This window comes from Barbus barbus (assembly GCF_936440315.1).
Source record: "Barbus barbus genome assembly, chromosome: 3".
Lineage (NCBI taxonomy): Eukaryota > Metazoa > Chordata > Actinopteri > Cypriniformes > Cyprinidae > Barbus > Barbus barbus.
Window position 1 is genome coordinate 25,494,579 of NC_136731.1, and position 15,317 is coordinate 25,509,895.

A 15,317-nucleotide genomic window follows, 5' to 3' on the forward strand; every position below is an offset into this window, starting at 1 on the left:
CAATGGATCAACCAGCCTTACTGGTTACTGGATCAATTCCACATTAAAGCCTTAATCAAGTCAATTGACAATTCAGTACATCTGATCAATGTAGGGCTAGTGGTTCTGGCACAAAAAACAAAAACACAGCTGCTATCATATACTGCCATGAAAATTAGACATATTTTCAGAGTTTGATCTGTGTGTGTCGTCTTGTGGTGAAATTTCCCTCACTGTTAGCCTTGTCAAGAATGTGTTTGCAAGAGAAAGTACAAAAGAGAGAAGGAGCAATAAGAGTGAGATGGAGAAAATAATGGGGTAAGAGAGAGATAGAGAAATGTCATACTGTGTCTGTATGAGAACTATTAAATTTTTCTGCTTGGGCGCACTGGACGTAGGAGTGATAGGTCCTGTCCAGCAAGCCTTCCCTGCAACCAGAGTTCAAACTCACCTAGCAACTCGATAGATTCACATGATATTAAATAAATATTCACCTTACTCGCCATATTGGCTTCAGTTTATTGATCAGCTGATATCAGATTTGGATTTGAATCAGCTATGTACAGATCTCACAGTCAGTTAGCAAAGGTGGGCCGTTTTAGCTAATTTGTGTTTATGTAATGTCTAAACATGCAAATATGTCTGCTTAAATATATATAGTATATCAACTATTATTAAGATTCATTATTAAATATTAAGTCTCTTACTCATCAAGGTTGTATTTATTTGATCATAAATACAGTAAAAACAGTATATAATATTGCAAAATATTGCTAAAATTAGAAGTTTTTTTAATGGTATTCTATTTTAATATATTTTTTTCCTGTGATGACCAGGATGCATTAAATTGCTCAAAAATGAGTGTGAAGACATTTAAAATGTTACAAAAAATAATGTTTTATATTTCAAATAAATTATGTTCAAGGAACTTTCTACTTATTGAAACATGAAAAAAAAATGTATCATAGTTTTCACAAAAAAAATAAGATAATAATAAGAAGAATCATTATTAATAGAGTACCAATAATAAATAATAATAGAGCACCAAATCAGCATATCAGATTTCTGAAGGTTCATGTGACACGTCGATTTTTGCCAGGGATGTTTGTGTGTGTGTGAGCAGGGATTCACTGGATATAGGTAGTTGGTGTGATGCAACTTCACGGTGGAAGTGTTCCTTGTGGGTTGATAGAGAGTTGAGGAGACATTTAGTGCTGCTGCAAAAGTCTGAAACACTGAATGACTGCTGAAAAATCAGCTTTTCCATAACAAGAATAAATTACATATTAAAATAAATTAAAGTGGTAACACTTTATTTTAGGGTCTCTTAACTAGTTGCTTATTAGCATGCATATTATTAGAATATTAGCCATTTACTAGTAGTGATTAAGCACATATTAATGCCTCATTCTACATGACCTTATTCTACATCCCCAATCCTACCCAATAACTAAACTTAACAACTACCTTACTAACTATTAATAAGCAACAAATTAGGAATTTATTGAGGGAAAATTCGTAGTTAATAGTGAATAATTGTTCCCTATTCTAAAGTGTTATCATTAAAGTAGAAAATAGTTATTTTAGCCTGTAATAACATTTCACAATTTTACTGTTTTTATTGTATTTTTTAATCAAATAAATGCAGCCTTGATGAACATGTGCATTCTGTTTTGTTATAATACAGAATTGTATGACTTAAATTTAATAATAAAAATGAAAAATACTTAAAAATAGTGTTAAAACAGTATAAACTACAGGAAGGTTAATCAAGAGAAGAAAGAAGGAAGAATAAAATGACAATTATAAATTCTTAGTTATCATCCTTTCACCTTTGTAGCTCTTAATGCACGTTGGCTCTATTTAGAGATAGCAATAAACATTAAAATAAATTAAAATAGAAAATAGTTATTTTAGACTGTAGAAATATTTGCAATTTTACTATTTTTACTGTATTTTTAAATCAAAATAAATGCAAATGAACGTGTATTCTATTTGTTATCAAACTGAATTGTATGACTTAAATTTAATAATAATAATTTAATTTAGGAAGTTTATTCAAAAGAAGAAAGAAGGAAGAATAAAATGACAATTCTAAGTTCTAAGTTATCATCCTTTCATCTTTGTAGCTCTTAATGCACTTTGGCTGTATTTAGAGACTGAAAATTCTTCCCCAGTTTTGTGTAGTTTACATGGAATATGATTCCACGTGGAAGCTTTTAATGCCCCACTGAGTTCCAGTGTTTTGAGTAATGGGCCTATTTATAGAGGGTTGTTGGTTTACATCCCATGAGGCTGTTCTACAGCTGTAGGGCCCTTTGGAGATGCTCCTAGCCTAAACAGCTCCAGTAAGACCACTGCACAGAGTGGATGATATGGAGACTTAAGTGAGAGGACATTCGCTGAATGTTAGAATGCTTCCCCCCCACTTGGTATTCAGAGCAACATTTTTGAGAAGAAAATTAGCGTGTGCTGCTTCATCCTCTGCCTTTCCACATACAAACCCAAACCCCATGTGTAGAAAAACATAATCCTCACACTGGAGTTTCCTTCTCTTTTTCAGTTTGACATCGCCCTGTAAATCATCCGTTCTGAAATTTCACTAGCTCTCTGAAGATTCACTCTTTTTTAAATTATAGCTGATACAGTGCTTTGTAGGCATTTTCTTATCTCACCCCAGCCTCCTCCTTTGCTCCGTCTGTGTTTTATTTCACTGTTCTGAGCACTCATGCTTGTCAGAATTCCCCATTCACTCCTTGCCAGCCACAAACACTCTCTCTCTCTCTCTCTCTCTCTCTCTCTCTCTCTCTCTCTCTCTCTACTTGCCTAAAGAGGAATATTTCTCTCACACACTAAACGGCATGAATATTTCCCCCAATTTCAATATATTCTGTTATTTTGGGTCTGATTACCATAAACTCTATACAGCAGAAAAATTGTAAATATACATGCTGACATTCTTCTTTCAATTTCTTATTTCCATCTCCATTTCTCATCATCCTTGATTATCTTTTTTTTCAGATTGATTTTTCCTGCTGTAATCTGTCTCAGATATTGATGTTTTTGATGTGATGACTGCTATGATGATGATGACTTCACTATCTCACACCAGTCTCGTCAGACCCCGGAGGGCGAGTTCCTGCCATTGGATCAGTGTGAACTGGATGTGGGCTTCGGAACAGGCGCTGACCAACTCTTCCTGGTCTCTCCCCTCACCATCTGCCACGAGATCAATCCCAAGAGCCCTTTCTTCGACCTGTCCCAACGCTCGCTCATGAACGAGCAGTTTGAGATTGTCGTCATCTTGGAGGGCATTGTAGAGACAACGGGTGGGTAGCATCTTTCACTACAATCTCCATTTCTTTTGGAACAATATCTGGCTTAACGCAATTGTTTATTTACAGTGTTGCTCGAATCCCTTCAGTTATTTTGCGCAGTCATTTTTTTAAGTTTTCATGTAAATAATATCAGTAACACTTTACAATATGGTCCATATATGGTCCAAATACAACTGTTTATTGTTGGATCATATTTATGGAAGTCAAATTAAAAAAGTGACTTTTTATCTCAAAATCCAATTTTATATTTCACAATTTCTCATAATTCTGTTTTCTTGTTTCTGCCACAGAATGAAATATAAAAAGGTAATTGTGACTTTTTTCCCTCAGATTTGAGTTGTAATTCCTTTTTTCCCCCCTTCCACTGAATAAAAAATGTAATAGCGATTTTTGTTATTTGAAGAATAGTCAGGAACTCACTGTGTCTTCAGAATAGTCCAAAAGAGATACGTAGACCAAAAAATAAATAAATAAATACAAAATTCCAATAAGTAGAAAGAGTCTGTACACTCTACCAAAAAAGGTAATCAAGTTCAAGACAGAATCAGTATAGATTTTATTGTATTGATTTTATCTTGCACTTGATGACTTGTTTTTTTTCTCTCACAATTCTCAATTCTTTTAAAAACCTATAAGCTCAGAATTGAGATATGAAGTAAGAATTATGAGATAAAAAGTCTGAATTACCTATTCATTCATTCATCCATTCATCCATTCATCCAACCATTTATTCATTCATTCAATATATGGGAAATAAGATCCTCAATGGTGGTAAGAATTTCGGACATCGGAAATTGAAATATGTCTGCATGTATATTTACAAGTTTTCTGCTGTATGAAATGAATGGCAGTCACACCTAAAATAACAGAATGTATTAATAAATGCTTTAAACATTTATATTGTAAGTTCTTTTTAACTAATGTTAACAAACGGAGCCTTATTGTAAAGTGTTACCAAATTATTAATTATTGTTATAAAACAATAAAAATATTCCCTAAAAAACAAGATGAATATAAGATTTCTTTTCACACTTTTTTTTTGACAAAAACAAAACAAATGTGCCAATGACAATTTAATTTTGTTCAAGATGTATTCTCTGAGAACAAGTCTCATGCAAATTTGCTTCCCAAGTAAATTTATCTTGTTTTAATGACGTTAAGATTTTAATGGAAAACATGACACAATTACTAATTAAGAAAATAATTGTTTCTTCATTCTTCATTTGTCATCATTCATCTTCATTTATCAGATCTAATTGAACATATCACTTTTCTCATACTTTCTTTGTATGTTTTTACCTTGTAAACTGTGAATACTTCTCTGTATTCTTCCTGACACCCCTCAGTCTGAATGGATGCAGTAGGTACAGTCAGGTCAGTAGGGGTGATGAGTGGGTTGTGAAAGAGTGTCTCTCTCATTGCATTATCAGGCCTGTGCTGTTAGCAGCGCCTTCTGCATAATAATTTTTTATTTATTTATTTTTTGTCACATGCTTGTCAGTTTGATGTATGAGCTGCAAACCTCACTCGAGTTCGATCTGTTCCTGGTGTCTTTTATGCAGGCAGAGTGTGAGGAAGTTAAGTAACTGAAGAAGGCAGGATGGGATTTTCTTTTGAGGATGTAAGAGTAAGAGAAAGCGAGAGCCGTTCTTTAGCATTCTTTTTCACTGTATAATTAAACAGAAATATAGTTAGAATTTCCTTTCCTGTCTCATTCTCACCCTTTCAATCAAATATGATTATCATTGTAATTTTATTGGTGTTTTCTAAGCATCGCTATTCCAAGTGGCCATATTTAGGGTTGGTGATTTGAACAGTTGCCCTAAGTAATAACTTTGATCCATAACTCATCTGACACAGTTTCTGCAACAAGGAGGACACTTCAAATCATTGGAGTGGTGCATGCTATTAATTGCGTTTCTAAATGATATGATTCATCTAACCATAAAATTCAATATAAAAACATGAAGTACCCCCAGTACTGCACATTTTATATGTCTTCCTATATCTGACACACCCACTTCAGGTCTTGTAGTCTCCACTAATGAGCTGATGAGTTGAATCAGGTGTGACAGATGAGGGAGACATACAAAATGTGCAGTACTGGGGGTACTCCAGGTCAGGTTTGAGAACCATTGCCTTACATTCCCTGCGTCCCAGTGTGCATACTATCCACCCTATCTGCCCTAAATAGTATTGAAAATTACTACTATCACATAGAATTTAGGGTGGATAGTATGCACATTGGGACGTTGGTATTATCTCGTTCTTCTGACTTGAGCTAGTAAGCGACATTGATATTTTGGTAGCATTTCAATTGTATTTTTATTTATACTAGCATTTATTAATATGCTGAATTTGCTTTCATTTTTTATTTATGTTTATTTGATATTTATTTTTTTCAGTTTTATTTCTATAGTTGAATTTTTCAATTTTAGTTATTACTTTTAAAAAAAACTAAACAAAATAAATATTGTCTGGGCAGCTAACAAAAATAAAATATGTTATTAGCCAATTTTTTATTTTTTTATTTAAACTTTATTTCAATTAAAGAAATACATATTTAATTCTATTGCATTTTTATATTGAGAATAATGCATAAAAGGGGCAATAATAACAAAGTATTAACAAGGAAAATAAATAAATAAATAAATATATAAAGACAGTAAGCAACCATATATTAATAATTATTAATATATTTAGAATTATTTTTGTTGGTTCTTTCACACTATCTAACCTTTCAGAAGAAAACAGGAAATTTAATTCAGCTTCATGCGTTATTAGTTGTTTCATTGTAAATTACCTCTGATAAAATGGAACAACTTGCAGAGGGCCTTTCAATTTGAACTCTCGCTCTCTCCGGGAAATGATATGAGATGGAGACAAAGCGAGGAAGGGTATTACATAGCCTCTGTGTCAGTGATGCCCATTATTACAGGTGTAACAGCAGTGATAGACACACACACACTTACACGCACACTTATCAAGCGTATCAGTGCACACTAGAGGAAGGCTCCTGGTAAACCATTTATTCATTCACTCTTTCATTCAGTAATTAATTTCTTGTCAGGCCAGTGATGGGTCATATAGTGATTTAAAACAGTTAACCACCCTGCTGACCGAGAGCTGAGGCCTGTCATGTACTCATAAGTGCTTATTGATCCACTGAAGCCCTGGACACAGACAGAAATGTCAAGTTAATCATTTTACACAGTGGTACAAGACAAAGCAACAGCTCTGTATCACTTTAAGGGCTTTGGATGAATATTTGCAGCTCACAGAATTAAAAAGTCTAATTTTAATTAGCATCTTCTCTTTGTAAACCCTAATAAGAAACAACAAAGAAAGAAATATGTGCAATTTAGTCAAATAGACTAAACGCATATGTGAAAGTGGGAAGCATGAGACTTTATTTAATCAATATCATAGATCAGACGAAAGGGGACGACAAACAGACTCTAATTATGTATGCCGACAGAGTATTGCACAATCAAGAGTCTTACTGTGAAGACTGAAATTTGGCTTGCTTTAAATGAGAGCTTAAAAAGCTACTTTCAGCTGAACTGCAGTAAAGCCATTGATACGTTCGCAAAACCTCTTCCAGCATTGATCCATCATTTAAGCCTTTAGATGAAGCCATGCCACCCCATTGCTCCCGCTCAGCACAATCACTCTGGCAGCAAAATATGGGATTTTCAGTATGATTAATTTCACATAAACTGGTTTAATTACATGGGATGATGTAGTGCCAGCAGAAACGCTCTTAGAGAGTGAGTTGTTGTGATCTTCATCCTTCATTTTTGAAAACTGAGGCTTGTTCATGTTTCATATTAGGTGCTGCTAATTAGTAGGCTATTTAATGATAATTATTTAATCATGAGCAGGCCCACACAGAAGCTCTGCAGACACCTGCCACTGATGATTTTTTACATATCCCCTGCCTTTGCATATTTGCCTATTACATATTTGGCTAATTCGATGCTTATGTAATACACCCAAGGCCAGTTTAATGCATTTTATAATTTTTACATTCAATGGAAATATGCAGATTTTTCTTTTATAATAATTGCTAAAACTGTTAAAAGACTGCAAAAGCCTGGGCCTGATTATGAATAAATAACTGTACAGTATCACAATAGCAAGAGTTCTGACACATTGAATATCACTAATGATGTTCATGCCAACAAAACCTGTGCTCATGTGATATTGCTTTTAAACAGTTTAATAAACTATAAGTAACTTACGTTTTAGATAATATTTCTGGAAACTTGGTGTATATTTGATCTATCAACAGAAATGAATCAGTGGTTTCAACAAATCATTTGAATAAATAATTCAGTGTCTCACTCATCACTTTCTTCATTCATGAATCAGTGTTTTTAATAAAAATGTTGAGTGAATGATTCAATGACTCAGACATGATCACTTGTTCGGTACAGGAATGAATCAGTGTTTTGAGTAAGTGATTCATTGACTCACTCATAATCACTTGTTTTGTTTGATAATGAATCAGTGTTTTAAACAAATCATTTGAATCACAATTTTACAGATCAGTGGAGTGAATGATTCAATGACTCCCTCATAAGCACTTTTTCATTCATGAATGAATCAGTGTTTTTAATATAAAAAAAGTTGAGTGAATGATTCAGTGAATCACTCATGATCACATCTTAGGCACAGGAATGAATCAGTGTTTTGAATAAAAATGTTGAGTGAATGATTCAATGACTCGCTCATAATCACTTGTTTTGTTTGATAATGAATCAGTGTTTTAAATAGACCAGTTGCATGAATGATTTAGTGACTCACTCAAAATCACTTGTTTTGTTAATAAACAAATCATTTGAGTGAATGATTCAATGACTTACTCATAATCAGTAGTTTTGTTCAGTCATGAGTCAGTGTTTTGATCAAATCATTTGAGTGTAAATATTATTTAATGACTCACTTATGATCACTTGTTTTGGTCCTGAATATTTCAGTGACACACTCATAAGACACTAAACAACCTACTGGCATATGGACATAACCAGCAAAAACAAAGACACTGCAATAGCCCCAACACTACACAGACTAACAGCCTCAGCCAATTAAATCTGAGGACTGGATCTATTGCATAATATAAGCATATAGCCTAAACACCATTTTGTTTCCAATGATACAAATGTTACTTCAGCATGACAGCATACATTTTCCAGCTCTATTTTTATTTACTAGTTTGTGCCCATGAAAATAATAATTCCAGTTCTGCAGAAAATTAAAACAACAAAACACAATGCATTCCATAGGTAGCTGTTGGCAGTTGTTTAGTGATTTCTCTATTGATTGTTTTTAATTTTATTGTGGAACAGATTGGATTTTCAGTCTTCCTGGCCGTGTTATAAGCGAAAGAGCCTGGCCTTGTAAAGCTATGGCTCGGGCTGTGTTTATGACTCACTGAATGGCCCTCTGGCTAAATTATGATTGTCCTAAAACTCTGCCTTGCATGGCCTTCTCACGCACATTATGTACTGAGAGTCTGTAAATCACATTCTTGGAAGACAAAGGTACAGGGCAGTATAAATCATTCTCATGGCCAGGCTAACCTGACAATGAAAGCCTCCTTATTTGTAATACACTGACCACAAACCTTTCCTCTCCATTGTAATGCTTGTTTATTATATGCTGTTTCTCACAGGTATGACATGTCAAGCTCGTACCTCGTATACAGAAGATGAGGTGTTGTGGGGTCACCGTTTCCTGCCCGTCATGTCTCTGGAAGAGGGCTTCTTTCGGGTGGACTACTCCCAGTTTCACAGCACCTTTGAGGTTCCCACTCCACCCTACAGCGTGAAAGAATACGAGGAGAAATCCTCGCTCCCCTCCCCACTGGTCACGCCGCATCGGGAGCGAGTGTTTTCCATGGACTGCCTGGAAGCAGGTGAGGAAGGGGTGCATCCTGGAAGCGCTTCTTGTAAGCTGCCCAGCAAACTCCAGAAAATGAGCTCGTCTGGTAGAGAAGGTCTGCAGATGAAGGTGCTACGCTTGAGCTTGCAGCAGTCCGAAAAGGCTTCGAGCACGGGGGACCTTCCTCTTAAATTACAGCGACTCTGCTCCAGCCCTGAACAGGTTGACGGAGAGGCACGATTCCACCTCAAAGCCCTCAAGGTGGGTTTCCAGCCCATGGCCATGTCCACGGGGGACCTCCACCAGAGAAGTCTGCCTCCCACCCCAGCTGCCATCCCCACACACACCCACGGTCCTCCACACACACCTGGTGGCCGTCCAGAGGACAACCTGCCTCTCAAATTAAGGAAGATGAATGCAGATCGCTGACCTAGAAGTGCTTTTAAAACTTTCTCCTAATCTGAGAGCAGTTTTCTGTGTTGATGTACAATGAGCACAGACAACTACGTCCAGATTAGAGCAAAAGTTTTGTTTTGTTTGGAACTAAATAAGGACTCTTGTAGAGTAATGGCAACATGTCAGGAATTAGCTTTCTGACTGCACAATGAAAAAAATAACTTATTTTTAATTAGTATTTTTGACTTCTTTTACATTAAAGGATCTAAAAATCCTTGAAAAACAAAATATTTATTTAAAAAAATCAAATGCCTAAAGATTCGGGAAACAAAATAAACCAGATAAAAACACTTGAAACAACATTTACAAAGACAACACATAATATACCACGTATACTAAAAGTTTGGTGTCAGTAAGATGTCTTGTTTTGTTTTGTTGTTTTATTTTGTTTTTTGTAAGAAATTAATACTTTTATTCAGCACTGATGCATTAAATTGATTAAAAGTAACTGTGAAGAAATTTGTTACAAAAGTATTCCATTTCAAATAAATGCCGTTGTGGTGAACTTTTTGAATCTGAATCCTAAAAAAAAATAAGTATTGCGGTATCCATTCAATACCGATTGCGGTAACAAATATTGAAATAATATATCCCAATAGTGCTGTTTTTACTGAATTTTTGCTCAAATAAATGTTAGCAAAAAAAGCTTCTTTTAAAAAAATCTTTACTGATCCCAAACCTGATACACCTAGATTTAAGGTATTTTCTTTGAAAACAAGTCTGAGCATCTTATATGCATTGTTGATTTTCAAACAATGTTTGATTGTTTCAATGATTTTATTTGAGATATTTTAGCTGTAAAATTACTTGTTAAAAATAGAATGTTTTGCAGTGTGAGAACTAGTTGGAGGTACATAACTAGTAGAAAGCACGAGAGGCAACATTTAATTTGTTGTTTTTTTATGATTTTTGTTGTTGTTGTTGTTGTTGTTGGTCTGTTTCTTTCTTTCTTTGAGAAAGCACAAAACTCCAGCTGGAAGTACTGTGATTTGAATTCTTTAGCTGTTTACTGGTGACTATATGGTCACCCAGTGTGTCTCACTCACACACTTAGTAATATCACAAATTACAATATGTGCATGCCTACTTCTCATCTCTAGCTGTGTATCATACAACCCTCTGTTATCCCTAGTTAAAATGAATAAATTCTATTCAGCTGCAACATAGTGTGTGTTTAGTAGTCTCTCTGGTACAGAAGAATCAAAGATAAATGAATTCAGTTTAATAAAGCATATACACCTCTGGTACATACAACTTTAAAGTTTAGTATTTAATAGTATTTTATAAAACGCTCCCTTGTGACATTTTATGCAATGCCCAAAAGTTCATTACATTGCCATTAAAGAGGATGCATTGTTAAATTAATAATTTCATCCTCAAGTCCAAACAGCTTGTTCATTAATAATGTCTGTAGAATCTTGTACTTTAATTAAAAATTAATGCATCTGTAGAAATGTTTAATGACCATTGGATTTTGACACTGGCAAAGAGCGAAATTCTGTAACAAATCATCAAATGGACACAACACACTTCTTGTGGAGTCATACATGTCATGAAAACTAATGCAAAATATTTTCCATCAGAAAATGGAAATGGAATTAATAAATTCAGTCAATACATTAAAATCTGACAATGTAAGGATGCAACCATTAGGCTGGTGACATATTCATATTCAGACAATCTTTCTGTCACCTTGTTTGCTGCGTGAGATGAACTTTCGATGCCATAATCATTATCCATGGTGAGAAAGAACACATTAAATGCCCATTTTGTCTCAAAACGATCCATTAGGAGCTTTCGCTGTGATTGGTTGAGAGGATAATCATTGTGGGTCTTACTGGTGATTGAAAGTGTAGTGATTGGTTGACAGAGTAAGTAATTAAAGGAGTCATCAGGTCAGACAGGAGTGGCAATTCCATCAAAGCACATCAAGATCTGAATGCACATAATGTTTTACTTTTTAAGGAAGAATGATCAAGGAAAGAAAAAGTGTAAAAATAGTAATATTATCCAACCCAATCTAAAAAAATGACTTTAAAACACATCTTTAAAACAAATCTTTGCATTCATAATGGTTTGATAAAATATTTAGATTTTTTAAAAAACATGTATACTTTGCTAAGCGAGCACGTTGATTAAATGCCTCTTAAAATTTCAAGTGTTGTTACCATTAATCATGAACTAAAAAACTGACTAAGCAGATTGAATACACTTAGCACATGCTCATCGTTATTTTTCAAATGTTAGAAATAAAACTCATAAAAATCTGGAATATTGACCTGAACTAACCCTGCCTTTTCATAAAAAGGTCATAACTGTCACGGTCTCTGTGCAGTGCATACACAATAGTCACACGATGATGACGGTTGAAGAGAATAATGCTTTTAATCTAATTCAAAGATGAAGAAGTCTAACACGCAGGGTAACATAAGCAATAACCGACACACTAGAATTCAATGGACAGGAACTAATATAGGGCAGATAACGAGGGGCAGACAGGTGGACACAATGAAGATGATTAACTAATAATTAGACACTGAAATAATTAGAACAGGAACAGAACCAAATATGGGCAAACAGGAAGGGAACACAGGCAGACGACAAAACATGAGTTCAATGGGTTGAGACAATAACATTTAATAATAATAATAACTTACCTTGATACACAGTCCTAAAGGTTAAATAGGTCACACTGACTTTGATTCAGTTGGCAAAAGTCTTTCTATTATTATTATTGTTGTTGTTGTTGTAAAATAATAAAATTATACTAAATTACTAAATTATTATACTAAATTCCAAAGGTTTTATAAGCTTCTTATGCGAGTTTTTATTTGTGATAATATATGGACATGTACAACAGAAGAAAGAAAGAAAGAAAGAAAGAAAGAAAGCGTGGTTTCAGCACCATGGACAGGACTCTTTGATGACTGCTTGAATGAAAAGCATGTCCATTTAACACCTCTGCTCTGTAGAAAATAAGAGAGAGAGAAAAGCTGAAAAGACACTGAGAAGTGTTGAAAGGTAAAGATTGAAATACAGGAGGGACATAGAGAAAAAGAGGTCTCCAGACAGAGCTCAGATGGTGAATGAGTTTCAGGTTCCACTGCAAAAGTGACATATTGCCGGGACGCAGAGAGCTAAAACGTGAGAATGAAAGATAGAAGACTCCCAGTTTTCCCGGGGGGGGGGGGGATCTATGCATTTGTATTTATGGAAAAGAAATAAAAATAAAAAACAAGTCGCATGTGTTAGATTATCAAAAAGGAAGAAATCACCTCCTATATGTGGTAATTGACCATGCAGGAGCATAAACACACAGACATAAATAACTAGAGAAACTCATGTCATGCTATTTCATATCTTCGCACCTTTCATATTTAAACAGGTGCAGAACTTCATTCTTGAGAGACTATCCAGACTATATCATGTTACTCTTTTCATCTTTTCACATCTGAGTTTCAGAAATGACAGTTTTCTCCAGCTCATCTCTCACAGTGTCTAAAAGCTGAGGAGACTAATAACACTGACAGACTGCTGGTATAAAAATACTTCTGACATTAAAGTTTCAGAAGAACTTAGAAGGGTGAAGGAAAGGAATAGGACATGAAGAGTCAAACTCTCAGAAAGATTTGATGAAGGTGAAGGATTAATCTAGACAAAGAGACAGCAGCGTCCAGCAGCAGACGCTCCAGCAGCCTGATTACCTGAATGTCTCTCAGGAGTAGTTAATAATCAAGACCAGTAATGATTAACACCATCTATTACACAGTGCTCTGGAACATTCAATACCGATTGGTCAGTCGCGATATTTGGTATCTTTAATATTAATCGTCCATGGCAACACTGATTATAGAGTCAGACTTGTGTCTTGTTGCTAGGCTGATTGTTTTGTACACTGTAGTGGATTTCTTTTGTTAACAAAAGTGGATTTCTTAGCTGTTCATTGTTGCAAAACAATATAGGCCTGATTAAAGGAATAGTTAAGTTTACCCAAAAATTAAACTTGTACTCTAAAAATGTACTCACTCCAAGTGAGTATCTTCCAAGATGTAGATATTTTTTTTTTCTTCAGAACAGAATCAAAACAGATTCAACATTACATCACTTGCTCACCAATGGATGTTGGTGGCAGTGAATGGGTGCCATCAGAATGAGAGTTCAAACAGCTGATAAAAACATCAGTTAATGTCTTATGAAGTGTGTGTTTGCAATAAAAGTTGCATGTTTGTAAAAAAAAATAAAAAATACGTCAGACTAACTTCAAACTGTTGCTTCCAGCTAAACAGTTTTAAACAAATATGTCAGTTTATACATTTATATACATTTTGATTAGAGTACAACAAGGGATGGACTTTTTCACTAGAACATAATGTTTACTAGACTTGTATTTTGGCCAGAAGCAAAGTTTAAAGTTAAAACATCTTAATGATGGATTTGCTTTTCATAAACACACAGCTTTTTACTTCGCAAACCCCCAGTGATGGACTGGAGTCATGTGGACTATTGAATTATTGCAATGTTTTTATCAGCTGTTTGGACTCTCATTCTGACGGCACCCATTCACTGCAAAGCATCCATTGGTGAGCAAGTGATGTAATGCTAAATTTCTCCAAATCCATTCCAATGAAGAAACAAACCCATCTACGGGTATATCTTGGATGGCCTGGGAGTGAGTACATTTTTATTTTGGGGTTAACTATTCCATTAATAATATAATTGTATTTATTTATTTTCTTACATCTTATTAATGACTCTACATTCTGTGATCAGAATCCAGTCTTTAAACAACAGCTCCTGCTAAAAGCTAAAATAAGTAAAAATCTGGATTGATATCAGAAGTTTTAACACCAAATGTAGCAATTCTGATAATAAAATGAGAAAACTGTTCTTGCATATGGTTATAGTTAAATTAAACTATTTTGGGGTGAACATCATAGTCTACAAAATTCAGTTTAGAACACAGAAAACCACACTTTGTCCAAAAAAATAAAGATTTACAAGGAATCGTTTCTGGCTTTTATTTTCTTTCTTCGAGAAAAGTCAGCTGTTGTCATACACCTGCCACCCCCACCCCATCCCAAAACAAGTCTGATCATATTTGTGTTCACATCAGTAGAAAAGGATTTATATTTAGTGCACATCTTGTTAGAGCTCTCTGAATGCATGCAGAATTTTATTTTATTTTATTGTAAAATTTTTAGAAAAAACTAGCATGAAGGTCCACCCCTAAATCAAAGGGTCGATGAGGTCGATAAGCAAATCATACAAAAAATATATATACGAATAAGATTGTACAAATTCATATGAAATTGCCACCGATTCATAAAAATGTAAAATAGTTGTGAACTTCCATGAGTATGTTGGTTTTCTAGTTTTGCTAATTGCATTTAATCATAAAATTTAATTTAATGCTTTAAATTCTAGGTAAAACTTTTTAAAGGACCTATTCTCGCTATAAAATAGTTGCTTATTAGCATGCATATTACTAACATATTGGCTGTTCATTAGCATTTATAAACCACATATTAATGCCTTACTCTGCATGACCATATTTTAGATCCCTTAAACCTACCCCATACCTAAACTTAACAACTACCTTAAGTATTAATAAGCAGCAAATTAGGAGTTTATTGAGGGAAAAGTCAAAGTTAATAGTGT

The 15,317-nt window shown here is 34.4% G+C and overlaps 1 protein-coding gene across 1 annotated transcript in view; it reads left to right on the plus strand.

Moving 5' to 3' along the window:
• LOC306848204 (G protein-activated inward rectifier potassium channel 1-like) overlaps window positions 1–11,107 on the plus strand; it is a 30,624-nt gene extending 19,517 nt beyond the window's left edge. The window contains exons 2-3 of the mRNA XM_079382606.1: window positions 3,092–3,308; window positions 8,995–11,107. Of these exons, the coding sequence (XP_079238732.1) occupies window positions 3,092–3,308; window positions 8,995–9,632 (855 nt within the window). The 3' untranslated portion in view covers window positions 9,633–11,107. The remainder of the gene's footprint in view (window positions 1–3,091; window positions 3,309–8,994) is intronic.
• Window positions 11,108–15,317: the final 4,210 nt, after the last annotated feature.